The 27160-nt window shown below is 45.1% G+C and overlaps 5 protein-coding genes across 10 annotated transcripts; 2 read left to right on the top strand and 3 right to left on the bottom strand.

The window, feature by feature from the left end:
• Window positions 1-166: 166 nt before the first annotated feature.
• On the top strand, window positions 167-3914 carry prpf31 (PRP31 pre-mRNA processing factor 31 homolog (yeast)). The gene is made up of 14 exons (XM_037272870.1): window positions 167-329; window positions 828-1043; window positions 1122-1182; window positions 1401-1484; window positions 1556-1653; window positions 1793-1899; window positions 1983-2152; window positions 2233-2390; window positions 2551-2640; window positions 2707-2834; window positions 2923-2995; window positions 3074-3202; window positions 3424-3522; window positions 3600-3914. Exons 2-14 carry the CDS (start codon window positions 828-830, stop codon window positions 3711-3713), a joined length of 1527 nt encoding a protein of 508 aa, XP_037128765.1. The 5' UTR covers window positions 167-329; the 3' UTR covers window positions 3714-3914.
• A 369-nt stretch (window positions 3915-4283) lies between these two features.
• On the bottom strand, window positions 4284-13104 carry cnot3a (CCR4-NOT transcription complex, subunit 3a). 5 transcript variants are annotated; one of them, XM_037272866.1, is made up of 18 exons: window positions 12952-13104; window positions 12289-12344; window positions 12064-12131; window positions 11910-11984; window positions 10518-10607; window positions 10312-10440; window positions 10115-10210; window positions 9819-10038; window positions 9602-9729; window positions 8662-8718; window positions 7206-8133; window positions 6997-7102; window positions 6776-6917; window positions 6481-6580; window positions 6093-6288; window positions 5878-6010; window positions 5598-5723; window positions 4284-5448 (listed from the first exon to the last, which is right to left on the bottom strand). In XM_037272866.1, the coding sequence occupies exons 2-18, from the start codon at window positions 12311-12313 to the stop codon at window positions 5350-5352; spliced, it is 2718 nt and encodes a 905-aa protein (XP_037128761.1). In that variant the 5' UTR covers window positions 12314-12344; window positions 12952-13104; the 3' UTR covers window positions 4284-5349. The 5 variants fall into 5 exon arrangements, with proteins under 5 accessions (XP_037128761.1, XP_037128759.1, XP_037128760.1 ...); XM_037272864.1 differs by having other exon boundaries at window positions 9602-9735; XM_037272865.1 differs by having other exon boundaries at window positions 9602-9735; window positions 12289-12359; window positions 12952-13102.
• A 516-nt stretch (window positions 13105-13620) lies between these two features.
• Window positions 13621-15639, bottom strand: tfpt (TCF3 (E2A) fusion partner). 2 transcript variants are annotated; one of them, XM_037272871.1, is made up of 8 exons: window positions 15551-15639; window positions 15420-15461; window positions 14945-15074; window positions 14675-14797; window positions 14528-14598; window positions 14381-14450; window positions 14107-14265; window positions 13621-13981 (listed from the first exon to the last, which is right to left on the bottom strand). In XM_037272871.1, the coding sequence occupies exons 3-8, from the start codon at window positions 15041-15043 to the stop codon at window positions 13907-13909; spliced, it is 597 nt and encodes a 198-aa protein (XP_037128766.1). In that variant the 5' UTR covers window positions 15044-15074; window positions 15420-15461; window positions 15551-15639; the 3' UTR covers window positions 13621-13906. The 2 variants fall into 2 exon arrangements, with proteins under 2 accessions (XP_037128766.1, XP_037128767.1); XM_037272872.1 differs by having other exon boundaries at window positions 14945-15080.
• An 11-nt stretch (window positions 15640-15650) lies between these two features.
• ndufa3 (NADH:ubiquinone oxidoreductase subunit A3) lies at window positions 15651-16661 on the top strand. The gene is made up of 4 exons (XM_037272874.1): window positions 15651-15702; window positions 15961-16036; window positions 16113-16190; window positions 16422-16661. The coding sequence occupies exons 1-4, from the start codon at window positions 15697-15699 to the stop codon at window positions 16511-16513; spliced, it is 252 nt and encodes an 83-aa protein (XP_037128769.1). The 5' UTR covers window positions 15651-15696; the 3' UTR covers window positions 16514-16661.
• Window positions 16662-16916: 255 nt separating this feature from the next.
• On the bottom strand, window positions 16917-25616 carry zgc:158689 (uncharacterized protein LOC791177 homolog). Its single transcript, XM_037272873.1, has 15 exons — window positions 24513-25616; window positions 22964-23085; window positions 22826-22901; window positions 22505-22591; window positions 21935-21996; window positions 21774-21845; window positions 21468-21605; window positions 20842-20994; window positions 20582-20758; window positions 19786-20455; window positions 19527-19716; window positions 19316-19408; window positions 19028-19187; window positions 18919-18959; window positions 16917-18844 (listed from the first exon to the last, which is right to left on the bottom strand). Exons 2-15 carry the CDS (start codon window positions 23009-23011, stop codon window positions 18772-18774), a joined length of 2040 nt encoding a protein of 679 aa, XP_037128768.1. The 5' UTR covers window positions 23012-23085; window positions 24513-25616; the 3' UTR covers window positions 16917-18771.
• Window positions 25617-27160: the final 1544 nt, after the last annotated feature.

Raw genomic sequence — 27160 nt, forward strand, 5'->3', positions numbered from 1 at the left:
AAATCGTTCACAAAAAACGGATCAGTGTGTGTGTGTGTGTGTGTGTGTATGTGAGGGTGGGACGATTCGTAGAACGATTCATTCGAACGGGTCTTTTGAGTGGACTGATTCTAAAGATTCAGTTCACTTAAAAGAACCGGAATGCACATCACGATCGCCAACTTTGACGGAATTTCCCATAAAGCCATTCTGCTTCGGTGACGCCATAACAACGCGACAAGTGTTGTCTGCTCCAGCATTTTTTTTCCACAAAGAAGGGAAAACTAAAGTCTTTTCGGATTATTTAGCACGCTTGTGTGCTTCTATTATTAGTCTCCTGAACGTTCGAGGTAAATCAATTTGCCTTTGAGAGGGTTTAATATCGTTAGCTGGCTACGTCTAACCTACGTTTGCTGGAAGCTATCGTAACGTAAACGCTATCTAATTGCTTCTTTGCACGTAGTTTGTTCTTTTTAATGCTATCCATGCATTGTATTGTTATTATTAGAGTATATTAATCCAAGAGTCCATAGCTTGTTGTTGCTGGACGGAAGACGTTGATGCCCTAGCATTTAGTTGACAAATGTTAGGGAGTCTGACTGACCTGCTAGTCCCACACTAAATATTCAATATTATATTGTACCATGCTGTGCATTTAGCATGTAAATGTATCATACAGTATAAGCATAATGGCCAAGACAGTATGTTAAATTTGGATGTTTAGGCCAAGCTGAAATGCTTGTCAACAGTTTGCAAGAGAAATACACCAGACCTGGAAAGGTCACAGGAAAGACTGTTAGTATTTGGTTTTAAATATAAATGGTGACCATTTTTGCCTCTTCATACAGATGTCTCTGGCAGACGAGCTTCTGGCAGACTTGGAGGAGGCAGGCGACGAAGGTGAGGATGGCCTGTATGCGGAAGGAGAGGAAGGCGACAGCGACGGCGAAGCCTCGCAGGCGAGGAACGATGGCGGGCTGGAGGACATCCCTGAGGAGATGGAAGTGGACTACAGTAAAGCAGACAGTGTCGCAGCCATTGCTAAACTCCGTAACAGCAAACAGGTACATCTCATGATTGGGAGATTGCATTGTAATGCCTGTTGATGTGGTCATTTCCTAAAGAAGCTGCTGTGTTAAAAGTTTTCAGATATCATGGAGAAGGTATCAGTATATGTCGGAAAGCAGCGCAAGATTTCAGAGGGTGAGCTAAAATCCTGCAATGTTACAATTTTTTTTCATGAACAATTTTCATTGGTTCTTATAATTCTGTGTACATTACACGCCAGTCCAAACTTGAACTTGCATGTAATATTATGTTGTGCACAATCATGCCTGCAGCTCTAATTGATGTAGATGCAGCGGAGAAGGTCCAAACTAATGTAAACTACAGTAAATAACTATTTCTTTCCCTCGCAACAGTATCAGGCCCCGTGGAGGCTGATCCAGAATACAGACTCATTGTAGCGGCCAATAATCTGACGGTAGAGATCGACAACGAGCTCAGTGAGTGTGAATTCTCCGTTCCCCATTTCTTGGTTCCGGTGTGTGAAATCGACTCGTCATTTTCCTTCCAGGTATCATTCACAAGTTTACACGCGACAAATACTCAAAGAGGTTCCCTGAGCTGGAGTCTCTGGTGCCCGATTCTTTGGATTACATCCGCACGGTCAAGGTGAGAAATTTCTCCTTTTTTTTTTTGGGTTGTGTGAGCTGTAAAAATTGAGTTTAAGAAATAATTTTACTCCAAACGAATAAAAAATGTGAATGGCAAAGCTACGGCCGAATCTGTTTGACTCAACGTTTGTGCTCAGGAGCTGGGCAACAACCTGGAGAAGTGCAAGAACAACGAGACTTTACAGCAGATCCTCACCAATGCGACCATCATGGTCGTGAGTGTCACAGCCTCCACCACGCAGGGGTGAGACCCGCCCTTAGCGTCACTCAGCAAATTCCAATCAACATGTAGCAGAATGCAATTTTTCAATCCTAACTGTTGCATAGATCTCTGCTGAACGATGTGGAGCTGAATCACCTGGAGGAGTCGTGCGACATGGCCCTGGAGCTCAACCAGTCCAAGCACAGGATCTACGAGTATGTGGAGTCCAGGATGTCCTTCATCGCTCCCAATCTCTCCATCATCGTCGGAGCGTCTACAGCCGCCAAGATCATGGGTGACCCACCCCGCCCTGTCCCGTCGCCACGTTTCCTTGTGTCCTCTCCACTGTGCTCATCATCCTCGCTGCCGGGTCAGGTATCGCCGGGGGCCTGACCAACTTGTCCAAGATGCCCGCCTGCAATCTGATGTTACTGGGAGCGCAGAGGCGGACGCTGTCGGGCTTCAGCAGCACCTCCCTGCTGCCCCACACTGGCTTCATCTACCACTGCGACGTGGTGCAGACGCTACCCCCAGTAAGTCAGCCGTGCGCTTTTTCTTCTTTTTTTGTAACCCGAGTCAAAACAAAACAAAGCTCCACCAATCACTTCCATATAGTTCCTTGATGCCAAAATTCCACTAAATGGTGCCAAAGCAACACAGTGACCTTTTTTTTTTTTTTTTTTTTTTTTTAAGGACCTGAGGAGGAAGGCGGCCCGTTTGGTGTCTGCCAAATGCACGTTGGCTGCAAGAGTGGACAGTTTTCACGAGAGCTCTGACGGCAAGGTGGGCAGGCCTGGTCATGACGAGTCAACGTCTATTATCGGGTCTCACTCTACGACGTTTGCGCAGGTCGGTTATGACCTGAAAGAAGAAATCGAGAGGAAGTTCGACAAGTGGCAGGAGCCGCCGCCCGTCAAGCAGGTCAAACCGCTGCCTGCTCCTCTGGACGGCCAAAGGAAGAAAAGAGGAGGGAGGCGGTAGGCAATACACAAATGTCATTTTTGAAACTGCATAATGTTGCCGATAGCCACTGTGACCTTTTGGAGCCTCTGCATCTGTTTGAAGGTATCGAAAGATGAAGGAGCGTCTGGGCTTGACTGAGATCAGGAAACATGCCAACAGGATGACCTTTGCTGAGGTATGCTAATGCTAGCACACTGGGCCACCAGACTCAACTATCCGGACTGTGAAACACCTGCTTTTTATGTGCTCGCAGATCGAGGACGACGCCTACCAGGAGGACCTGGGCTTCAGTCTGGGTCAGCTGGGCAAGAGCGGCAGCGGTCGCGTCAGGCAGGCGCAGGTCAATGACGCCACCAAGGCCAGAATCTCCAAATCCCTCCAGGTGAGCTTTCAAAACCTTTAAAATAAAAGACCATATTTAGTGCTGCTTTTTTTTAAATGACCAGCCACCCCTCCAAAAAAAATGACCATGTGTATGAGGCTTTAAAAAAAAAAAACATGTTTAGTAAGGCTTTTTTGTCCATGTATAGTAAGGCTTGGAAAAATGGTCAGGATCAAGCAATCGTCTTTTCTGAACGTTTGTATGTTGTGCTTTGGCAACAGCGGACTTTGCAGAAGCAGAGCATGACGTACGGCGGCAAGTCCACGGTGAGAGATCGCTCGTCTGGGACCAGCTCCAGCGTGGCCTTCACTCCTCTCCAGGTGAAAACATCACAATATTTCTTTACCCTGAGCGCCACCTTTCGTCCCAGATCGTCACAATTTCTTCTTATTGTCAGGGCCTGGAGATAGTCAACCCACAAGCTGCAGAGAAAAAGGTGGCTGAAGCCAACCAGAAGTATTTCTCCAACATGGCCGAATTCGTCAAAGTCAAGAAGGAATCCAAGAACTGAAAGCTTCACCTTTGGGTGTTGTGTTGACTTTTTTTTATTTCAATAAAACATTTAACTAGATTTATTTGACTCAACACAGCCACCATGTAATTTGTCAAAAGTATTTATTGAAATGTGTACAATCCTGCTGTAGAACCCTGTAACATCTCCCATGCAGAGCTGTGACAAGACAATAGATACACTTGCCTTCCCGAAAAAAAATATTTTCCTTGATTTTCCTTTTTCACAGTCAACACCTCCCCCTTAGCAATCAGCTGCTTTGACACACAACAAATATTGTCACTGTAGTAGTACACATCTGAAATGATAATCATCATGATCAACATGAGTGCTTGAAAGGGGTAATAAAATACTTGAAGCAGCCCGGTGTGACCGCCCGCTTGGCTGTAGGGAGGGCCGGAACAACGGCGGGAGATGGAATTTTTTTAGGATTACTTTTTCAACACAGGATGCATGTAAACAGTTTCAGTGCACATTCACTTGAACGAGTGAAAACCGGGATTATGGCTCAATCGATGATAAAATGAATTTTTATAGAGCTGGGGTATGGCCCCTATAGAAAACAATTTCATTGCCATCTATTTTGACGTGTTGCCAGATGGGGATTGAATTCAGCGTTAAAAGATCAGATACAAACAGTGACTCAGTTTCCCACCCTTGCTTTATAATTCAACATTTTTAAATGGAGGCGAGGACTTGTGGACATTCACTCGCCAAGAATCAACATCCCAAATCCTCGTGTAAAGATGTACTGAACGTTGTCTGACAAACACAAAGTCTATAATAATAATAATGCAAATGATTTAACTTAAAAACAAACTTTATTGGTAAAGAGAGGGAGTCAGAGACCAGTTCAATTGCATAGCAATTTAATCCAAGTCCGATTAGGACACTATCCCTGTCACAGGGAGAGGCCCTGTGGCCGCTCTCCGTCCGCCTTTTGTCTTCTCGTTGTTTAAATGGACCACAACAATATCAATAAAACTATTGATAACCGCTCACTATGTCGAAAAGTGACCGTGACAGGATTTTAAAACGAAGCCAATCCTACGCACCGTGACTAAAACGTCCACTGTACCTCCCTGTTCTAGACCAGAAAGTTACAGTAAATACAAGATGGGCAGTTGATTTAATCAAGAAAATGTTTTTGTCAAAAAGGCGTCCGGGATCGTGTACACAGAATGTTTTTTTTTTGTTTTTTTTTGAAGGAACGAAAAAACAGAAACGGTAAGAAACATGCATTAGAGGGAGGGTCGGGCTTTCCTAATGCCACATAGAGAGTGCGCACACAAACAGGCACAAACGCACGCCTCGCGCGGCAACCCTCTCGGCTCAGGCAGCGCGAGGAAGTTTGATCGAAGGGGACGAGGAAGAGCAGCCCATAGGGCGCTTTTTTTTCCCCCCCGTTTGGTCAAGGGCCAGGCGCTACTTAAGCGAGGGGGACTCGGCGTGAGACGCAGCCTATACATACGCCGCTCTTCGCTTTGATTTTTTTTGTGTGTTTACTTTTGTTGGTTTTTCGAGGGGAGAGCGTTTTCTACTACACATCACAATCTCTATCCACAGTTTGGAGTTCAGCCTCGGAATGTCGACAGCAGTTCATTTGTGGCTCTCGGTGTCCTCCGGGAGGGGGCGGTCACTGCAGGTCTCGGTCTTCCAGGTACCTGTACTCAAATGTGAAGCCCTCCTTCTTTCGCTGGCCCCATTTCTCATAGTCAAAGTAAATGTAAGTGCCCTGCGAGACACCAAAAGACAACATCAGTACACTGACAGAAAACACGAGCAGGCGCAACCAATTTATCGATACCAAATTGTGGCTTTGAAAAGTGACTGTCGTCAGATTACTATACTGAGCATCAGTGTAACAAATCGAGCGAGTCCAACCTGTTCGAACTCATCAGTGATAGTCTTGGGCTCCTCGTGCCTCTGGAACCACATCATGTACTTGGTGTGAAACCTCCATGACTGCTTTTTCAGCGCCTTGGCTGACAGATACTGAGCCTTGGTGCCCTAAATAGTCAGGATTAAACATTGAGTGAATGAGGCCATACAGTAATAGCGGTTGTAAGCAGCAATGCGATTTGACCTACGGAAGCCACTAAAAATTGAAAGTGATTGATGAGCCAGTCCTACTGAGGACTGATCAAACGAGACACATGCTGACCTCCAGGTAGTAGAAGATGAAAAACAGTGTTTCTGTAGACAGTCGCTGGTAGAACTCGATGGAGTCTGAGTGGTGCGGAGGCATCTGATAATGGAAGGGCAAGGTGGGGCACGGGTTCCTCATTAGGTATTGCCTACAAAGACAGGATGGAATCAGATACGGCAGATGCGCATGAACACAGAGAACGCCCGCTTGAGATAGGGCCGCCCTCGTACCTGATCCTCTCCGAGTCTGAGGGGTGCGGCATGTGCGTCCACGCCGACTCCTGCATGGCCTGCTGGTACAGCTGGTCTTTGGGGAGGGGGGTGGGCCCCAGCGGACAGACGCCGAGCGACGGCGGGATGCTGACCTCGGATACGGATGGCTGCGGGGCGGCCGGGGTGCCGGGCGCCGTGGACGATGAGAAGATGTCTGTGGCACCCAAAAGAAAAGATAAGCGACTCGCTGACTAAATAACTAACGCAGAGGCGGAGGAACTACACTACTTGTGCTTGCATTTAAATGCCGACAAATTTGTGGGGGCAGATTCCGTCAAATAAAGTCAAGCTAATCCACGGAAGACATTTTCAGCGCGAGGTGAAAACGATATGTGGGCGTTCTGACCTCGCTCTGTTAGGTGCAGGTTGGGGATCTCTCCGTCAAGGCCTGATCCCAGGGCCGCCCGTTCCGCCATGGCCTTCAGGGAGATAAGAGGCTCGGGAGCCTGATGAGGCAACGAGGACAGGAGAGGAAGAGCAGAGAGATACCACCGTCAGTTTAGAGGCCAAAGAGCTTAAGCCAGTACAATTTGGTTAGAGGAATAGATTTGTTTGAGATTTAAAAGATAAAACAAACACAAATCAGGCTGTAATGTGACCACTTCCCATGTAAGATGGTGGCGAATAAATTAGCGGCTCACCTTGAGGCCCTCGGAGGCCTGCGTGTAGGAGTGGGGCCCGTTTAGGAGGCTGCCTCCACCGGGCGTGCTGTCCGAAAAGGAGGGCGACGGCGAGCTGGGCGGGAGCGTGATGGAGCTGATTAAACTGGGCCCATTGTCCAACCTGTACGAAAAGAGACAGGCTGAATGTTCACCTCCAGTCTTCAGCACAATCAAGAAGGGAGACGAAAATGCGGACGTACGGCTGACTGGCGGAGGAACTGAGGGATGACGGCTGGCTGCTTTGAGACTGGCTCGGCGTGCTGAGAGCCGATTCCGTGGAGCTTTCGGCCACGACGGCGCTGTAACCTGAAGCCGGGACATCACAGCAAGTCGTTTAATTCAAGGTGGTATAAATGTTGAGATAGAAGATGATGATGAACTACAGCACATTGCGGCCGAGGGCACATACTTGTGCTTCCATTCTGCTTGAGTCCGCTGGGCGGTCGGGCCGGCGCGGCGCTCACGCCCCCGACAATCCCGACGCTGCCGCTGTTGCCCCCCATCATACCGACCACCCCTGGAGAAGCGCTGACGGAACTGGGAGGCACCTGAGAGGTGGCTGAGGAGGCGTTCTGGCCCGACACCAGGCCCAGAATGCTGCCGCTCAGCGAGCCGTGGCCGGAGCCCAGCAGGCCGAGCGCCGTGGCTGCTCCGTTGGTGGTGACGCCGCTGGAGCCCGAGGTGGTGATGATGGAAGTGCTGCTCTCCACTGAAATGCTGGCCGGCGTGCTACCGCCGCTCAAGCCCAAGCCCCCTGATGCCGCCGCCTGCGCGTAGGGGGTGGGCGTCGACCCCGAGATGAGCCCCGCCATGGTGCTGAGCGGCGCCGAGTGGACCCCCAGGCCTAAAGCCGACATCTGGTTGGCGCCGCTGGTCCCCGTGATGCCCCCTTTGCCTAAACCCAATCCCATGCCGAGTCCCAAACTGGACACGGAAGCGGACCCGGACGAGGGCTGAGACAAGGAACTGGCGGCAGATGAAATGGCCGTGCTCGGCGTGGGCACGGAGGGGGCAGAGGACGCCGGGAGCAGCAAGTTGCTGGGCGGACTGGGGTTGCTGTTTGAGGGGGCTGAGGGTTTGGACAGTGGGGGCTGCTGCTGTTGAGATGGGTTCTGCGGCTGAGCTTGCTGCGGCTGCTGCTGCTGCACCGGCAGATGCTGATGCTGCTGTTGCACGGCGCTGCTGAAGCTTCCTATCAAGCCGCTGCTGGTCGGAACCACTGGGATGCCTCCCACTACGCTGGCCATTGACACCAGGGAGGAGGACGAAGAAGAGCCGGACGTGGTGGAGGAGGAGAAGGAGGAGAGTAGGGAGGGCGTGCCATTCTTAACAGGTGACTGGAAGCCAAAAAAGCACCACAGAGAACATGTCAGAGAGGCGTTGCCGTGGTTACAAATCGGAGCTGTACCAAGGGCATCTCTACACGTACAAGGATATTTTCGTGTCTGAGCTTTAACCGTTTTGAAGAGGAAATTAATTCTCCATTCTTCACTGATGTTTTGCTACGGTCATTTCAGACATGTATTTTCTTTTCCACTTTAGAAACCTGTAATATGTGGTCACAGCTCTTTAGCCTCGGATCTACAACAACAACAAAACTTTAAAAAAAAATATCCAGGTACGTGTGGACATGGCTCAAGTGTGCACGAAGGAAAAGTGCAGTGTGAACTAGAGGCCCAACATAAGCAGAAGATGACACAACCAAACCAGAAGTCCCCAGCCGTGGTCCCACAGAAACAAAAGTGCATTTTTTTTTTTTTTGAACAAACAGGAAGCCTTGAGCCAGCGTGACTCCAGGACCAAGGGTGAAGAGCGTGGCACTAAACTGTCCGTCTAGCCACACAGCACAGATGAGAGCCTCTCACCTGACTAACTTCACTGTCTGTTGAGCGGCCCCTTTTCTTATCGTCCTCTGAGTTCTCCTATAGGAGGAGATACCTTCATGTGACAATCCACTTTTGGGAAAAGGTTGAGTCAGCACACAAGCCGGTGGATTAGAACACAAACGGGGGCGGCTTGGCGGGAGGGTTAGCGCAGGTGAGGGTGGGGGCGGGGTAGGGTCATAGCTCACGAGGGAGAATGTACAGCACTCAAAAACAAAACATTTCCTCATATAGTGGATTTGAACTACAGAGTACCAAGGCCGCTTCAATTTTTAAGAAGGCAAAATATCAACTAAGTATTTACAAGGAAAATATCATCATGTTGGACCTACAAATTACGCGGGAAAGATTTTAAAGCCCTTTGTTTTGGAATATTACATTTTGGGAAGCAGAGAAACGCTGTTCTTAGCATGTAAGAATTTATCCCATATGGAAGGAGCAGACGGAAATCTCGCTATCTCCAGCAAGGCGTTCTTCTTGTCAACTTTCGTTGGAATGCGCCACACGACTGCGGCGACTTTTGCTTTCAAACACTTGAGCTGCATGACGGCCACATGCTGATGATGTCACGCCGACATGAGGGCATAACAGTGAAAAGTAAATCTAGAGAAAGAAGTCAACCATGTGTTTTTTTCCCCCCGAGGGGAAAAAAAAAATCAGGCTCGTGTGTTGTTTTAATTGTATTTCTATTGGGGAGGGCCGAGGCCACTACTTGAGGAAATACATTACAAAACACCACTCACAAAAAAAAAGTTCAGGATGTTCAGTTTTGGGCTGAAATTTCAGAATGACCCTAAAATGGACAAAACCTTTTAAGGTGATCTTAAATTTTAGTCCCATCCTGAAATGTCACCCTAAAGCCCGACATCCCTAAATCTTTTGCGAGTCGTGTTATCTTTGAAACGGTAGGAAGTCAACTCACCGCAGCACAAGTGGCTGGCGACGGAGGGATGGGCGACGACGAGGTGGTTGAAGTGGGAGTGCTGCTGGAGTGGAGGTACATCTCATCTTCCATATTGCCTTGCCCCGATGGCGACGTGGCCACTAATGCTGCAGCTTCGAGAAAACGCACGGTAGCGTGAGTGGGAGCGGGTGTGCGTTGTCCTAAACAATTAAAACGGCAGGCCCGTTGTACTCACGGATGTCTTCCAGGTCCAAGTCATCGTAGAGGAATTCGTTTTCCTCAAAGTCGGGGTCTTGCGAAGAATCAATGTAATACTCCACGTCATCTTTGATCTTCTGAATGGCGTCCACCGGCACGGAGTCGTTGTCCAGCATCCGCAAGATGGTCTCCAGCATGCGAATGTGGAAGCGGTGCCTTTCGATCAAGCGCTTGAGCTCGTCGATGCGATCTTGCTTCTGGGATGGGAAGCGGCCAAGGCTTGAACGAAGCGATTTCACCTCGTTCCGAGGGAACAAATCGAAGCGGGTTTACCTCTTTGTCACCTTTCTTCTTTCGCGTTTGAACCGAAAGAGACTCCACCTCGCTCTCAAACTGATCGACCTGCATGTTCAGAGTGTCTATCGTGTTCTGGGAGGGCAAGAGAGCAGAAAAAAAAAAAAAAAAAAAAGAACATTACAGCCTTGGCCGGGTGAAAAATTGTGTAAAATAAAGTGAGCGAGTTGCACTACCGTGAGCCATTGCCCCGTCTCCTCCTTCTCCCTCTGAGCCGGATCCACCTTCTGAGCCAGCCCCAAACCTTCTTTGGAGTAGGCCTTGGTTTTTGTTTCCCGCTCCACCACTTTGAACCGCTCCATTTGCTGACAGCAAGAGCAACAATGTCAGTCCTTCATTATCCCAACATTCGCACGGAGAATACGTGGGCACGTCTGCGTACCGTCTCGATGAGCTTGCGGTTCTCGACTAGCTGCCGTTTATCTTTGATCTCGTTGGAGGCCACCCATGTTTTTATCTGATCTCTCAATCGCTGCAAAAGGGACAAGAGCAAAGATTGTGGATGGACTTACAACGCACGTTTCAAGTGACACTATTAGCTTTTTTTTTTTTTTGTGTTGCTGTCAAGTGGCGCAAGTGCAATATGCATTATGGGAGTGATGATAGTTGAATCCTAATGGATGGAAGCTGTCAGAAAGTCTCCATTCAGAATCAGGCATCCCAAAAATCTGATGCCGACATCTGTCCAAACGACCCAAATAAACCCTACTGATACACTGGAAGCAAGGCAAGCGTTAAATAAGCTAAGTAAATAATGAAATAATTACTTGTTAATTAATGTCACTGGCATTGCACTACTCAAGTGAGAGTCTGAGGAAATCCTTCTTGCCCAAGGCTATACATTTATTTGCAGAGGCAGCACTCACGGCCTTGTATACTCACGATATGATACATTTGAGGGATTATTGCATATTTTGCAGCTTTATGACACATTTGTATTCATAACTATGCCTGTATTTAAGACCACTAAAATTAAGGAAATTGCTCAGAATAATATTAATAAAATTGTAAGAGGATTCAACTATTTTCTCAGAACTGTCATTCCAACGATGTACATCTTTTATTACATGGACATAACAATCAGGCGAGCAAGCGTTGGCTCGGCTGCAGCTGTTGTGAAGGCGCTATATAAATAAAGATGGGTTGAGTTGTATCTCGCCACCATTTTGGGGTCCCGCTGCCTCTGGTATGAACCTTGCAAGGCTAGCGCCATTCCAGTTAGCTCAAGTTAGTGACATTAAGCTCATTTCAATTCATGCTCTATCATCTAGTCGTCTGTGCCAGTTGTATTTATTTTGACACCCAAAATAAATCTCTTTTGCCAACTTTTGTTGACTAATGGCACACTTAGCTGAAACCTGCTATGCTTGTCATTATAATTATTTAATGATTGGTCATGTTAGTTTTCTTAAAACCAATTATATTGTATCTGCACCATACAATGACAACAAAGGCTTTCTAATGTATTGCATGCTTAATCTTAATGTACAGCACTTTATCTCCATTCATTTGAATTATTTACATCCGTGTTGCTGCTTCCTATATTGTTGACACTTATGGAGTGCAATTTTGGGATTTTGTGCGGCATGTCAGTTTAAAATAGCCAAATTGTGCCACTTGAAATTAACTTGGCAACAGACAAAAAAAAAAAAAAAACACAACATGAAGGAAAAAAAAAAAAAGTCTATTCGGACGTATCGGGCCCTGCGATGTAAACAATTTAAGACATTGTAGGCAGCAAAAAAAAAAAAAAAAATCAGGGAACGTGCCATACCTGTAATTTTTTAATCTCTTTCTTGAGGTCAGCTTCGTATTTTTCCTTCTGGTTTGCATTAGCTGCATTGTGAAGCTAAAACAGACAAGCAGGTAAAATTCTCAATTTCTTCTTTTCCCAAGCGAGTCAGAAGACAAAAGACAAATGTTCTCACCTTTTGCCAAATGTCTTCAAACTGTTCTACACCTTCTGCTACTTTTTTCAAGCATCTGTCAATCTCACCTGTGTGTGGAGGCATATAATTAAACACATGTACCAGACTTTGATGCCTCATTCATTCCGATCCGAGGCAGATCGAGAAGACAAGTGCATCAGTTCGTATCAACAACAGAACGGATGCCACACACACACACACACAAACAAACAAACAAGTCTTTACCTTGAAGTTTTCTCTTGTCAGCCATGGCTCTGACTACGACGATGTCCACATTCCGTCTGTCACAAAGTTAGCTGTATGAGCGAAGTGTGAGTGGAGGAGGAAAATGCAACACATTTAACACTCAGCGCATCAAACAGAGCACAATTGCTCAAACCATCTTGCACGGTTGCCCCGCCACACTCGAACTGATGTTATTGAGCGCTCCGCTCTTATTAACTGCACGCATTCAAATGCACACTCTTGCACAACATCTACACGGCGGTTTCGTCGATATGCATATAAACAAAATAGCTTTTAGCAATATTATGACAGATCTGGTTGGCAGCTAGTCAGCTAACGCTAATGCTTAGCCAGCTGCTAAGCTCGGCCACCTCGCTCGAGTACAAACGGGCTCGCTTTTAAACAAGTAGCACGATGCATATCGGTGGAAGGACGTCGCATCTATGCAATAATGTATGCATAGCTTAGGTATAGTGGCTCTGCGTGGTGAAATGCACAATATTTCAGAAAACGTTCACGTCGTAAACCTGCTAGCTAATTTGTCTTTCTGGCTAGCTAAGGCATAAAAATGCTAGCTAGCGGCTCGGCTAGCCATATTTAGGAAAAAGGGAAACTGGGTCGAGCCGACTATCAAGAGTCACACTTTTTTGCAACGACATTTACCTATGATATGGGCTTTCGTTTGTCTTTTTTTCAATAACAGCCAAACTTATTCCAGAAAGTCTTCTTTACTTCCAAATTGTGTTTTCTTTTCGACAAGCTCGTTCTCTGGAATATAGCTGAAGTGAAGATGGACGGTTGCTAAAAGATCCCACCTCTGCATTCACAGCCCGCCCTAAATCCCATCTACGAGCTGTGATTGGGCGAAAGTTGTGTCTGTCTCGAATAGACTTCCGCTGGGACGACGGGCCAGCCATTGGTTCGGATATGTGATGAATTATGACCGCATATCCACAAACAGCACAGAATTGTCTTTTAATTGTGTGTTTTTTTATGCCTAACACAAACTCAATTGTAATGTTTATCCCATAAATTTTGTTCCCATCATTTTATTGTTGTAATGTAACAACTAGGCCACACTGGTAAACCGCTGCCATTCCTGCTTAACAAAGTGCAGTGAGATTCTCCATTAGGGATAAAAGTGTTGTATATTGATATTTGTTTCTTTCTTGTTAAATTAGAAATCATTAACAAGATCAGTGTCATTGCATACATTAATGTTATTAATAACAAAGTAATGTAAGCAGATTTCAAAAGTGTGTATCAAACTGGTAGCCTTTTACATTGATCAGTACCCAGGAAGTAGCTCTCAGTTTTAAAAAGGTAAGTGACTCCTGATCGACAGCATTCTGCTTTTAATGTTTGTAATCAACATTTCAAAACCCGTAAAAGATTGAATTTTTAAATATTTGATACAAACTATTGACAACAGATCAACAAATCAAATCTGCAAATAACAATGTGCAAAAATGTAATGCAAAAAGTGTTGAGAAAAAAAAAACTAATTGTTAGAATGGGATGTCATTCTACAAGACAAAACATCCAAATATGACAGTACCTGCATACTAACTGAAGTTGTCACATGGTGTGCCTCTTAATGTACATGCATTTATTTCTGTCAATGTGATAGTGAGGTTGGGCTTGGCATGTCACCAAACTGCGCGTCCGACAACACCGACATGTCGGCTTCATTCTGGGGAGAAAGGCAATTGAACCGTTTATCAAAGCGACTATTCAATCAATATACACAGTGAACCACACCAACCATAATGTAGTGGCAGAACACTTTAACGAAATTTGGATCAGCCAAAAGCCTACTTGTAAATCTTTGTCCTTCTCTTGCTTGGGCGTCACGTGTCTTTTCTTCTTGGGCCCGGAAGGATGGTGAAAAGCGGGAGATGAGGCAGATCCTGAGACGCCGTTTATACGATCATCCACAGCCCCGGCAGCGACATCCGAAAGTGCTCCAGGCTCATCCTGGGACACATTTTTCAAGTGCAATATTATAAATCAAGATTTAGGTGATTTTTTTTTTAAACATCAGCTGTAAAATACAAAGCATGGTAAAAATTATCATTATGTAACAGGTGACCTCCAGCAGCATGGTGAGCTGAGCATTTCTGTAGTCATCTCCGTGAGCATCAAGGGTCTTCATGAGGAACCTGTAATGGAGCCAAAGTAAAAAAAGATTAAAAGAGGGGCCTTAATAAAATTCGATGCAAGTCAAACCATTTCCTACCGTCTTTCCTTCTTCAAACGTCGTGTCAGTCTTTGGACTTGGTGAAGGCGACCGAGGATTTTGTGATTCACCTGCGTGAAACGGATGGCACTTCTGATTATCCAAATGCTCGAAACAAATTTGCCTGGAGATGAACACAGACGAGACCTGTTCAATCTCTTTGCACCGTCTGTTCAGCGCCAGATATTTCCTCTTATCAAGAATTCTTCTCTCTTCGTCCTCTGGGGCGGCGCTCTCCAACAGTTCACTGCCCCCTGGGCCCAATTCCACCTGCAGGCAAAGCAATATACTATATTCATACTGTTGATTAAGAGGGCTCACCGTCAGTATTCTTTGCAGAGGATAATGAATATATGACTGTGAGTTGTTTGTCTTTAGTTGAACAGAAATCTTCACAACAAATGACATGTACATTACCTCCCCAGGTCCAAGCTCCACACCACCTGGCTCCAGTTCTGCTTCCAGGATGTGACCCCCAAATAGAGGAGGGAGTGCCAAACCAGAAAAGTCCTCCATTACCTGGGATGGGAGCTAAGAGATGGGCCACCTTAAACTGCAAAGAAAGACAACACTAGACTTAGACTAAAACTTATTAACAACCCTCCATGGGGAAAAATAACCTAAATATTTGTTGCAAGAATCGTCATGAATCATTCAGCACAGCTCTATGTTGATGAAGTGCAATATGATGCTGTCCAATAAAATAATTCTGCCAGTGTGTGTTTTTGGCGTTTTCTGACGTGTTCATTGTTTGTGTACGAGATGGCAAAATTTGAATGCTGAATGCCGCAGCCATTTATTGTCGTTGAGGTGTTTAGATAACAGTGAATAATAAATAACTTAATTGTAAGAAAAGTACGTACAGTACAATCATTAGCGGTGTGTAACTCACCGAATTTAGCAGTCGATGTCCAGTCAAATTCACGACGCTCTCCTCAAAGTTGAGAAACAAACATTTCAAATAACACATTAAAAGCACCTAGTTATTTATGAAAATGGCTATTGAATGCTTTATTAACGCACAACAGAGACGAAATGAGAATTAACAGTGGCTTCTGACTTCGCATCGACTCTGTTTACGTGCAGAAGTCGCGTGAGTTATACGTCACAACGATGACACAACTACATTTCCCATGAGCCACCAGTTCGTTTCTACGTCATAAACCAAGATGGCGGGTACGTGTGTATTTTGTCTTTTTCGAAATGGCAATCGGTTGAATTAAACATTTATATTTCTAAATTCATTGATGCATTGTGTAAATAGCTTCCTTTGAAAGCCATCAGAAACGCTAATTGCAGTGTAGACTTAGAATTATTAAGTATGACCTTGAGTTTATTGCTAACGTTGGCTAACGTTAGCCTTTCGTGCATTGACAGCAAAGAACCTGCAGTAAAATATACGAATTAAGAAAATACTAATCAACGTCTGTGTCGGGGTTGCAGCTTTTTTAAAGAATGCGTGGAATAAGGAGCCTGTCATCTTCGTCTCATGCACGATTGGACTAATGGGTGAGTTAACAACGAAACAGTATTGCCGTAGGGTATTTTTGTTCAATTAAATACTAATTATGACGTCTTTTGCCAGGTCTAGCGCTCCCAGTAATAAGTCCACTCACAAAGTATTCAGGAATGATCAATTCGGCAGTGCCATATAACTACCCAGGTAAATTCTCTCACTGTGACAACCTGCTCATGGATTTATTTACTAATGGCTATCATTACAGTTGTCCATATGACAATGGTACACAAGTTTACTTCTGTGGATACATTCCAGACCTGACCAAATGGAAAAAACATTTTTACTCCCACATATTTTAAAAACCTTTATGGAGTAATACCTGTATCTCTCCCAAGTTTTTGCTGTGCCTAATATCTCAAATGTTCCCTATCGCAGTTCCTGTGCGAGATGACGGAAACCTGCCAGATGTTCCCGTGCATCCGTGTGAGCAAAGGGGAGAGAGGCTGCAATGGCTCAAAGACCTTTGACTTTAACATTCTTCCTCTCTTTGTTCTCCCTCTCCGTATTTGTCAATATCCCACAATAAAAATTGTCTATTTGATGCAACGTATCTGCCTCATTGACCTTGATTTTACTGTCGTAAAAACAGGATTATTAAACAACGGGATTAGATTTTGATTTTTTTGTTTCCCTTGAGAGTTCATGGGAGTTTCAACATCAGCCTGATCCTATCCGAGCACTTTGACCGAGCTTCAAGCTGATTAAAATTTGAAATGAGTTCATTGTTTCACACAATCATTATTCGCCATGCACAAAGAATAAAATAGGATGAACCGTGAGAACAGACGTCTAATGCTGAACTACTTAACCACTGGTTTTGATTTAACCGGAAAGCTCCAACTTGAATGAACACAAAGAAAAAGGGGAATGTGTCTGTCACAGATTTTTCTTTATTTCACACAAAGTATTAATTATCGCATGTTAGGAAATTGCTGCCACATAGAGTCTTACATGGCTAATGTAGAAACATATGCATAGTGTGTTCATTTCACTTTGGTAGAGGAATGTATACTCTTCATCATGTAATTACATAATATGCTCTGCGATAGAACTCTTTTCTTTTTAGAGGATCACTGTTGACCCATTTTATCTTCACAAGCATTTTAAACTCGTGTCCTAAAACCAAAGTGAAGTGAAATCAACCCCCCCCCCCCTCCATCCCCGAAGGCATGGAAAATATCACATTAGCAGTTAGAATGTCAACTTTATCAACACAATATTTTTTCTTGTGGCTACAGAGCTACTAAAAGATCATCTGATATCTTGTTTACCATTGAACAATCCCTTGGCTCTCATCAACTTTCCTGTAAACCTTCTCAAACACTTTCTGATAATACTTTAAATCCATTCAAGATTCTGTTGAGTCTCCTGGGTAAACACTCATGATGACTAGCTTTGTTTTGGGGACTGAAAAGGAATCAAAAACATCCCAAGACTGGAATAGCCTTTTCTTTAAAACTTAACCTCATCAACCTTCTTCTTCCTATAGAAAAAAACATTTCAAATAAAAGCATCCTGCACTCCAGATGTTAACTCTTGGGAGAACACAGTCAGTCCTCTTTTGCATTCTTCAAAACTGGCTGCTACTGGGAGAAATCTTTTTTCAGCTACAATTCATCATTTCACGGATTAATGACATTTTAAGTGTACCTCACAAAGGCTATAAAAGTATGATTTAACTTTTTACACAAGGAGGGGTTGGGGGATGATTTGAAAATCCACTCCATATAAATTTAAAAACAGTTTCTCAACAGGTGGTCCGTGGCCACCTAGTGGTCCATGGTGTGATTGCAAAGGGTCCGTGAAAATAAAATATCTTTCTAAAAAGCTCCTAAAACCAATATAGAAATAGGAATCTTTGACTCAAAATGTGACTGAGACCTTTTCTTCTTGAAAAACAACATATTTTTAGCTATTTTACAGATGTACAATATTTCCATCTGCATTATTAAATTTACGGCACAATTCTGTAAATTTAACATCCTCTGCATTCTTGGTAAATTATGGGTGATCCTCAGGGTACCGGACCCCAAAAAAGATGAGAACACTGTTGACACGCGATGTCAAAGCAGCAGCATGTTTGCCGATTACTGGCCTCAAACTGTCATAACCTTCACCTACACACTCAGTCCTGAGTGTGAAGTCATCATTTACACGATGACTACCTTTGCAGCATCAACACATGAATCTAAAGCGGCCTAAGGCAACAATTTGAATTTATAAGACAATTACAATAGGAAGCTGTTCTGCAATACACTCAACTAAAAGCACTTTTGTGAAAAAGGCAAGAAAGCAAAGAAAAAAAAGTCTAAAAATAGCAAAGAGAAGCCTAAAAATGTTGATTACAGCCAACTGATCATATATAAAAGAAAATAATAAAAATTGTTGATTTTGAGTATTAGTGTTTCTCTAGAGCAGTGGTGGGCCTACGTTTGCAATATATAATTATTTGTTCCGTACAATTTTTTTTCTTCATAACTTTAGTATAGCTCTCGAAAGACTTCCCTGATCAGAAAGCAGTGGCCCACCTCTGCGTTAGTCAAACTGGACAATTTAGAAATTTGTATTCTCCTAATCACAGATCACTTTAACCTGCACACACGTTCACCTTTAGGAATACTAAAAAATAAAATAAAAATCTAACTCGCATCAGGTTAATTATTTAAAAAAGAAAATAGAAAGGAGAGTACTACTACGATGTGTTCTGTCGTCAAAACTGGAGCGCTCACTCAATGATGGGCGCCGAGCGATCGTTCGTGACGGTTCTTCGGAGACGAATGTGGGCAAACGGGTTGGTCCTGGAAAAAGAAAATAGAAATGTAATAAAATAAACAAAGAAAAAGCAAAATTTTTTTTTATCAGTTGGGAATACCTTGTTGGAGAAGGCGGCGAGGAGGCCAACTGTGCACAGATCTGTCGTAGATAAAGAAATAGTCAATTTGTAATTATTGTAACGATACTTTGTCTGACCCCACTCCGACCTTGTTGGTGTCGGCCATGCTGTACGGGCGTGGCCGGAAGGTGCTGATCCTCTGGGGAGGGAGGGAGCGCTCGTCCTCCGACTCAGGGGTGAGACTGGGCGACACCAGCTGGTCCAGCTGGCTCATGCTGGTACTGTTGGCCTTGGAAAGGAAAAAGGAGCTGCGAACGGGGGTGGGGTCGGGGGTTGGGTAGTGCGCACATTATTAGCCATTTGCTATATTCATTCACCAGACACTTCATTAGGTACACCTTTGCAGCAACAGTATAAGTAGATTGATTGATTGTACCTTTTAGGTGTGTAGTCGAGGCTGACTCGCCTCTCGAGGTGATCAATCTTGCTATGTTGTGGCTGAGTGTAGGAGAAAGGGAACCAGCCTTTTCTGTCAAAGGCAAAAAAAAATACTTCGAAGGGTCACTAAACTTCAGGATTTGGATATGAGCGGCCTTGACGTGTTTCCATCTGTAATCTAACAGCACCGAAGCAGCCTTGGAACATACCGTCCGGTCCGATCATTCTGCCCGTAGTGCCACCCGTCTCTCGGCTCGGAAATCAGCAGGGTGATGCTGTCCCCGGTCAGGAAGTGCAGCAAGGAAGCGCCGCCTCCTCCTCCGCCTTCTGACACACCGGGTGAGTGAGAGAACACGGCTTCCACCCGCATGGGCCCCGAAAGAGGCAACATCCTGGCGCCTGGGTGAGAAAGGGAAGGATGAATATTTGTAGATGAGCTCCACCTTAAAATGTTGAGGTCCACATCACCTTGAAAGCCGCCCAGCCTCATTTCACTGCCAGGTCTCTTGGGTAACGGAAGAGTTGATGTGGCGCACATGTCGGCAGTCTTCATCAGCCACGGATGAGCACTAGGGAGCGTGTTGTTCCCTCCCGGGCCCACCTGTTGGTGCAGCAGCTGCACGGGGGTCATGGCCCTGGACAGCGGCGCGCTGTGGGGAAGCGTTGGGCTGTGGGGGGCACTGTGCGGGATGGCCACGGTGACGCCCTGCGAGGAGCTCCCGGTCGGGGACACCTGCCCGAGCGACATGACGGTGGAAGGGATGAGACTCGGCGATAGGTTGCTGGTGTTGGCGGCCATGAGGAGAGAGGAGGGCTGGGCCGCCGCGCCTGCGACTGGGCTGGCGCTGCCGCTGCTATCGGCCGGGGGGCTGGCCGCCGACACGCTCAAGGGGGAGCAGCCATGTTGAGGGGACGCGTCTCTTGATGAGCCTGCGGCTGCGGTCACAGGCCGGAAGGTCTGAGGAGAGCCCTGAGGATAAGCGTCGTCGCTCTGGGAGGACGAGGAGGCAACCGAGCGCTGCTGCTGCTGCTGCTGCTGTTGCTGCTGCTGCTGCTGTTGCTGCTGCTGCTGCTGCTGCTGCTGCTGCTGGGAACGATCGCCATTCAACAGATGTGGGACTTCTTGAACTGACAATCTCTGGAAAAGGAGTTAAAAGCCACTTGAGTAAGTTCCAGGTTACCTCCACAATGAAAGACCAGAACTAATTCAAACTGCGAACCTCAGAACTGTGAGCCCAGAGTGTATTCCCCAACATGTTCTGACCTGTTCTGACGGAGAGCAGCCCAACTTGGTGTGTCGGAGGACCTCGGCGAGCCCGGCGGCCGCGGAGCTCTGTGGCGCCGTGTGACGCAGCAGGTTGAGCGCGCGCTCCGGAAGTTTGGTCGGATGAGTGCACGACTGCTGCCATGACGACAGTTTCTGCGACAGGAGCTCTCTCACCTATACAGAATTAAAAAAATCGATGTAAAACCCAAGACAAGCCCATATAAAGTACATCATCTTAGGGCCTGACCGAATATCACCTTGCAGTGGTAGTTGATGAGCAGCTTGGTCACACAACACTGCCGATCCACCAAGAAGCAATATCGTCTCCTCTCCTCGGTCAGCGCCGACCTGTAACCTGTAGCGACCAGCGTGTCCAACTCCACTTGGCGCCGACTCATCAGCTCCACAAACTGAGAAGGTAATCAGAGGGATGGGCCATGAATAACCCATTCTTGATTTGCAGCCGCACATGGAGCTGGAGTGACCTTTAGAGTACATTGTTCTAAATCAGGACTAACACAAGTGACATCATTTCCTGCGTCACAATAAATCCAAAACAGCACTTGTGGCTTTGTTGACCTTTGCTTTAAAAGAATTATTGCTGCTTGACTTCCATATTAGGTGAATACAGTCAATCCTCTCAATCTTCTCATTGTGACCCTGCCATCAAAACAATCATCTGATGCAGATTTACAGTGTTAGGGGTACAAAAGTAACACTCATCTTTGGTGAGAAAGAAATGTATAATTGTGTATCGACCAACATTTAACATGATGTTTTATGTTGCCTAAAGAAAGCACATACAAAGAAAAAAAAATGGGACCGAGAACGCTTCCCTGCGGAACACCATATTCAATATGGTGGTGGAGGTGAGCATACTCGCCTGCATCTCTCTGTCTCCATACTTGTTCGGGTGACGGCTACCCAAGCTTTTTCTGCGCAGCTTCTTCAGCTGGGCCTGGCAGCGTTCGATGGAATCGGTTTTGGAACGCCGCTCGTTCTGGTACTTCTTCAGTGTGGCCTGAAGGTCGACACATTCACATCTTTTTAATAAATGCATATTGTATCAATCAGCAAGCACTCTTTCGAAGATGCAGAGTCCCGATCATTGTTGCATTTCTAGACAAGGTGTCTGGTGAACTTGATGTGAACCATGTGTCAACTGTGGGAGGACCTCGTGTTGACTTACCGTGAGGTATTTGATGTCCAATTCCAGCTTCTGCTCCAGCTGGGCCAGCAGCTCGGAATGAAACAACTTGAGCTGTTGACAAATGGCCAAAGAGACGCAGATAAATATTCACTGGTGTCTCATTGCTGTCTACGCTATGTCGCGTTCTGCCTCCATCTTACCACATCTTCCAGCTGCACCTGGATCTGTCTATGGACCTCGGCCATCTGAAACAATGTGTCTCCTGCGCGACAGGGATAGAACAAAATAGCGATTGGTAGAAAACAATAAAAAGTAGCGTAGCAGTTTCAACAGATGAAGAAGACATTATTAAGGACAATCATAATCATGATATTATTTCTACAGAATTGTTTGGCAGAAGTTTTGGGCGCTTGCACACAGCTGACAAAGTGGAGTGAGTCTCCTCTCTGCATGGGCCGCACAGCGCAGCACAGTATGCAGCGGCTGGCATCTCGCCCTCTTGACACCCCTGCCCGCCTCCCCCGCTGTTTTCGGCATCACAATGAGATCATGTGGTGTTGTTAATCTCCCAACAATGAGCCCACTCTCTCCCTTTGCCTGTGTTTCCTCGCTCTCTACATTTCCTCTTGTGTCTTCATCTCCCTCCTGGACAAACACAAAGCTCCCAGGCTCACAGACTATTTCCCCACGCCCCGAATCCTCTAGATCGTTTAAGCGGCTGATTTTGATTTTCCTTTCGTAACAACGTCCTTCGATGCCCTCTCACTCACCCAACTCTTTGGAGCCTTGGCTGTCGCTGGCCAGCTCTCCCAGTTTGACCAGAGCGTCGAAGTAGCCCTTTGCTGCCACTGTCACTCCTGGGAAGATCAAATTTAATCTGACAATTGTCCTACTATTTTAGACTGAAAGGTCAAGACAAGACAATTCACAAAAACATTGTTGACATTGTTTTGGACAGCCTTGTTAAGACTTTTGTTCTCACTTTGATTTTGAATGTCAACAAGTTGTTGAGCACTGGTTTAGCAGTGAGTGTTCCTTTTTTTCCCAGACAGGAATTCAACAAAATGCTGACTTTTTGTGGTTGGACAAACCTGTGAGGGCTTTCTCGTAGTGTTTTCCCATGGTGACAAAATTCTTCAGACTGGGGTTAAAGTGGTCCAGAATACCCTGGAGGCAAACATCCAACTTGTCAGACACAAATCGTGAAATGTAAAATGAAGCGTTCATACCTTATAAACATTTTCCGTCATCTTGTTGACTTCGTCCGTTCGCGACATTTTGCACTTCAATTTTTTTTCTGTCTCTGAGCGTGTTGGTACTGATGGAACGTGCTCTGCTTGGTCAGGATGCTCTGATTTACAGGAGATGATAGGAGAAGAGAAATACAATTACGACTTTGTGTTCATTCAAATGTGTGAGATTATTGCAGGTGATTAGTCAAAGTATGTGAGTGAGGGGGAAAAAAAAAATTACTGGAGGGTGTTTAGAGGTCACTGTGACCTCCCGTCACGATAGGAGCGTACGCCCTTGACTAAAAGCAGATATTTTCACACCGATCTCCTCCCAGACTGGCTGGGTCAATTCCAACACTATCCAAATATTCCCCAAGATAAGAAGTAGCGGGGTGGCGTGGGTGCGGAGTCACAGGTGTCAGAATGAAGAGGATGTCCCGTCTGGCTTTGCGCAGTGGCAAAAAATGCGCAGCCATCAGTTTTTTGTGCAAGTGCCATTACAGGCAAGATGTTGACCCAGATCGGCAAATCCCAGACTCTTGCTCATTAGAGCCACATGAGTGCAATTGTGTGTGTGTGTGCTTCTACAACAGAATGCAAGAGGGGGAAAAGCGGAAGATTGTAAGATCTTCTAAAAGTGGAGAATATCCTGAGAGATTTGATTCTGGGGGAGCTGCGGTGTTTTTTAGCATATAAGAGGGGAAAAGCTGCAGGTGGTTTGGAGCTGACACAGAAGATGCATTCATCTGCTTTAGCCTCTTTAAATGTGCAAGGCAGGAGCAGGGGGATTAATTGATGCATTTCAACACAAGTGCGCCAAATAGCACTCTGTCCATCCAGCCAGTTGAATTTAAGTCGTTTTAAATTAGAATGGAAAATTTTGATTAATTTCATGCAATTTTAAATTGATTGAATTGATTGAAAAAAATAAATATCTATCTATCTATCTATCTATCTATCTATCTATCTATCTATCTATCTATCTATCTATCTATCTATCTATCTATCTATCTATCTATATATATATATATATATATACACACACACGTATAGATGTAATACATTTGAATTAAATTATTACTGGCTTTTTTTTTCTTACCTATATTCAAGTGCAGTGGTAATGTTCAAACTGCATAACAATGGGATTAGATGTACATTTTAGGAACAAAACCCTTTAAAGAGACACAAACTTTTTTTTCAGAAGTGGTACTTAGTTTGAACATGTTGCAGTTAAAAGTACTTCATCGAGTGTCCTGTACAGTAAAGGGTTAAAACGAACAATGTTGATGGAAAGAACAGGAAGCAGAGTTGAACATCTTTGACAAACTAAAAAAGCACCCCCACACAATCAAGCCCCCAAAAGTGATCACTTACAAAGCAAAACTAACTTCAAGATCCTTGTAACACACAAAAAAACGTACAGAAAACGTTTTTGTGATTTTGTTAGGTGATGAAAGTTTGCCTGTGGCCTTTTGCAGCCTGTTAATTTATGCGGCAAGTAAAACAGCACTTAAACATAAAAAGCGAAAAATCAAAAAGTAGTTACCTTGTTCTCATCTCATTGTCGAGCGAGCGAGTTGTCCTCTCTTTTCTTGCGCCGGCTGGTTTGAGTGAGTGGGGGGTTGTTTGAGCAGGCAGGCAGGCCACTAAATCTCATCTCCCCTCCACCCCTTTTTCACATGCGCTCTCTCTCTTGCTCTCTTCCTCCCTCGCCTGCACACAAGAATGGAGGTCAGATATTTGGTGCCGTTCAGTACCTCTCCTCATTACTGAGCCGATTAGCAACATGCCTTCACGGATGCAAAATGAAAAAAAAAAAAAAGTGTCCAGTAGCTGTCTCCGCTGCCTCCCCCTCCCCTCTACGTCCACCCGGCTTCTCACCAGAGCCCGGTCAGCCAAACCAGTGGCCTGCTACTCTCTCGCTCCCTCACTGGGCCTGAATAACAATGAGCTGACAGGACTTGGTCTGAATAGCAGCAGGAGAATAATGACTTGAACTTTTTAAGCCAAAAAGAGAGAAAAGGTCCATGCAAGTCGCACAGGCCTGGCCTACATAGATCAAGAGTAGCACACATTCCTGCTCCTGGCTGGAGGAGGCCTCACGGCATGCAAACATGCTGCAGGCTCGCAAGATGGACCCCACTCTTCTTCATGAGCTTGGCACATCCGGGGCTGAGAGGCCCGGCTTTTGTTACCTACCTCGATTAATCGGGCTCGCTCTTTTTTTTTTTTTACTCTCTCACAGGACACATAAATCCTGCCTTTGTTTGAAAATGTTTAAAAGTGTTTATATATACTGTACATACTTTAACCACCTAACAAAAACATCAGAAAAAGCATGAAGACTGAAACAATGACGATATCGTCTCAATTTTACTCAGAATTAAATGACTTGGTGTGAAATTTGTACACAAAGCTTCGTTTCTGTTGGATGAAGAGCAACGAGTTGGTTACACAGGTTTGGAGTGCCTTGTTATGTTCCTAGGGTGAGGATGGAAGGATATTTGGTAACAAACCAGAGTAAAATGACTGCCACACACACTCTTTCTACTTCTACCATTACAGGTGACTTTTGTTTTTTTGCATTGAAACCACTAAACCCCTTTTGGCCAGTAGGGCGCAACAGAGTTAAATGTATTGGTACGTGTGTGTGTGTGTGTGTGTGTGTGTGTGTGTGTGTGTGTGTGTGTGTGTGTGTGTGTGTGTGTGTGTGTGTGTGTGTGTGTGTGTGTGTGTGTGTGTGTGTGTGTGTGTCAAGACCTAATTCGAAGGGTGGCTCACGCTGACCCATTAACATACAGGTGAGGCAATCCCGTCCCACATAACAAGGGTGATGTTGGCAAGAGGATTGACCCATTTGGATGTCTACTTATGCAAAAGAAAATGTTTATATTTATGATGAATATATGACTATTCCAATAAATTACACTCAATTCTTAATGAACTGCCACACTCCCCAGTTTTCATTTTGGACCCGTTCCCAAATTCCCCATAGAAATGTTTCTGGATTTTTTTTTTTCAAACTCTATTCATTGTTAATTATGTTTCTCTCACCTGGATAGATGACCAAGCAGGCCACAGTGCTCCTATTTGCTTGTGATGTTTACCTGACCTTTAACCATTAAAGCGGCGCCATGTCCCGCCGCCACCTCTTGGGCCGCCAGTCGAACGAGGCGCCAATCAGGTCAGTCGCTCGCGTGCCGGCATGTACGGTAGTTGCCAAGACGACGGGTCAGGTGCAGGCGGGAGTCTCGTCCTCGGAAGGTAAGCGGTCCCATTAGAGGCGGGGCCTTCAAAGACAGAGGGAGGAGGGGGGAGGGAGATAAAGGGGAAGGGATTGAAGGAGTAAATAAATCCCTTGCAATCTGATCAATGTGCGTACAACTTCGCTGCATGTGTGCAGACGCTCAAGGGACGGATATATCAGGTAAGAACGCTTCTGATTTTCTAAAAGACAACATTTTAGAAACACCTAAAGGAGTTTGATGTTTTATGGCAGTCAGGATGACTTACAGTTTGAACTTGCATTATATTATAGATGGATCTTATAGGTAAGAATGCAAAAGTAGTCCGATTTTTTTCTGATTAAAGTCATAATATTACAAGAGTAAAGTTGCAAAAAGAAAAGGAAGTGAGAAAAGACTCATAATTTAAGGAGCGTCAAGTAAAGACAAAATGTTCCAATAAATAGTTAAGAAATTCAAATAAATAGTCAAAATATTTTTGCAGCAATAAAAGCAAGTACGTTGATGAAAGTAAAATACTTTAGACGAATAAAATCCCCTTTTTTTTGCGTTACAGTATAATTATATGAAAAAGTCACAGTAGACAAAAGTTATTTTGTGAAGAAAAACATGCATAATTTTACATGAAGTCGTAAAAGAATGAAGTCATTTTTAAAGTCAAACTTGAGGGGAATAAAAAATATTTTTACACAAATGAAGTTGAAAATAAAGTTGGTAATAGTAAAGCCAAAGTGCGATTTAGCATGATGTCGTTTATTTGCCGCTTCCTTTCGTAGCCTTTACTCACACATGTAAGCGCACTTGTCAGCTTTTAATTGACCTCTCATGGTGCTGCTTAAATATCCACCTCTAGCATATGGCGCCGCAATCTCACTGTGGATTATCGCAAACACACGCAGACACCAAGGAGGAAGAACGGGAGGAGGCCGACGAATGATCTGCGGCTAAG

This window comes from Syngnathus acus, chromosome 16 (genome assembly GCF_901709675.1).
Source record: "Syngnathus acus chromosome 16, fSynAcu1.2, whole genome shotgun sequence".
NCBI classification, from domain to species: Eukaryota; Metazoa; Chordata; class Actinopteri; order Syngnathiformes; family Syngnathidae; genus Syngnathus; species Syngnathus acus.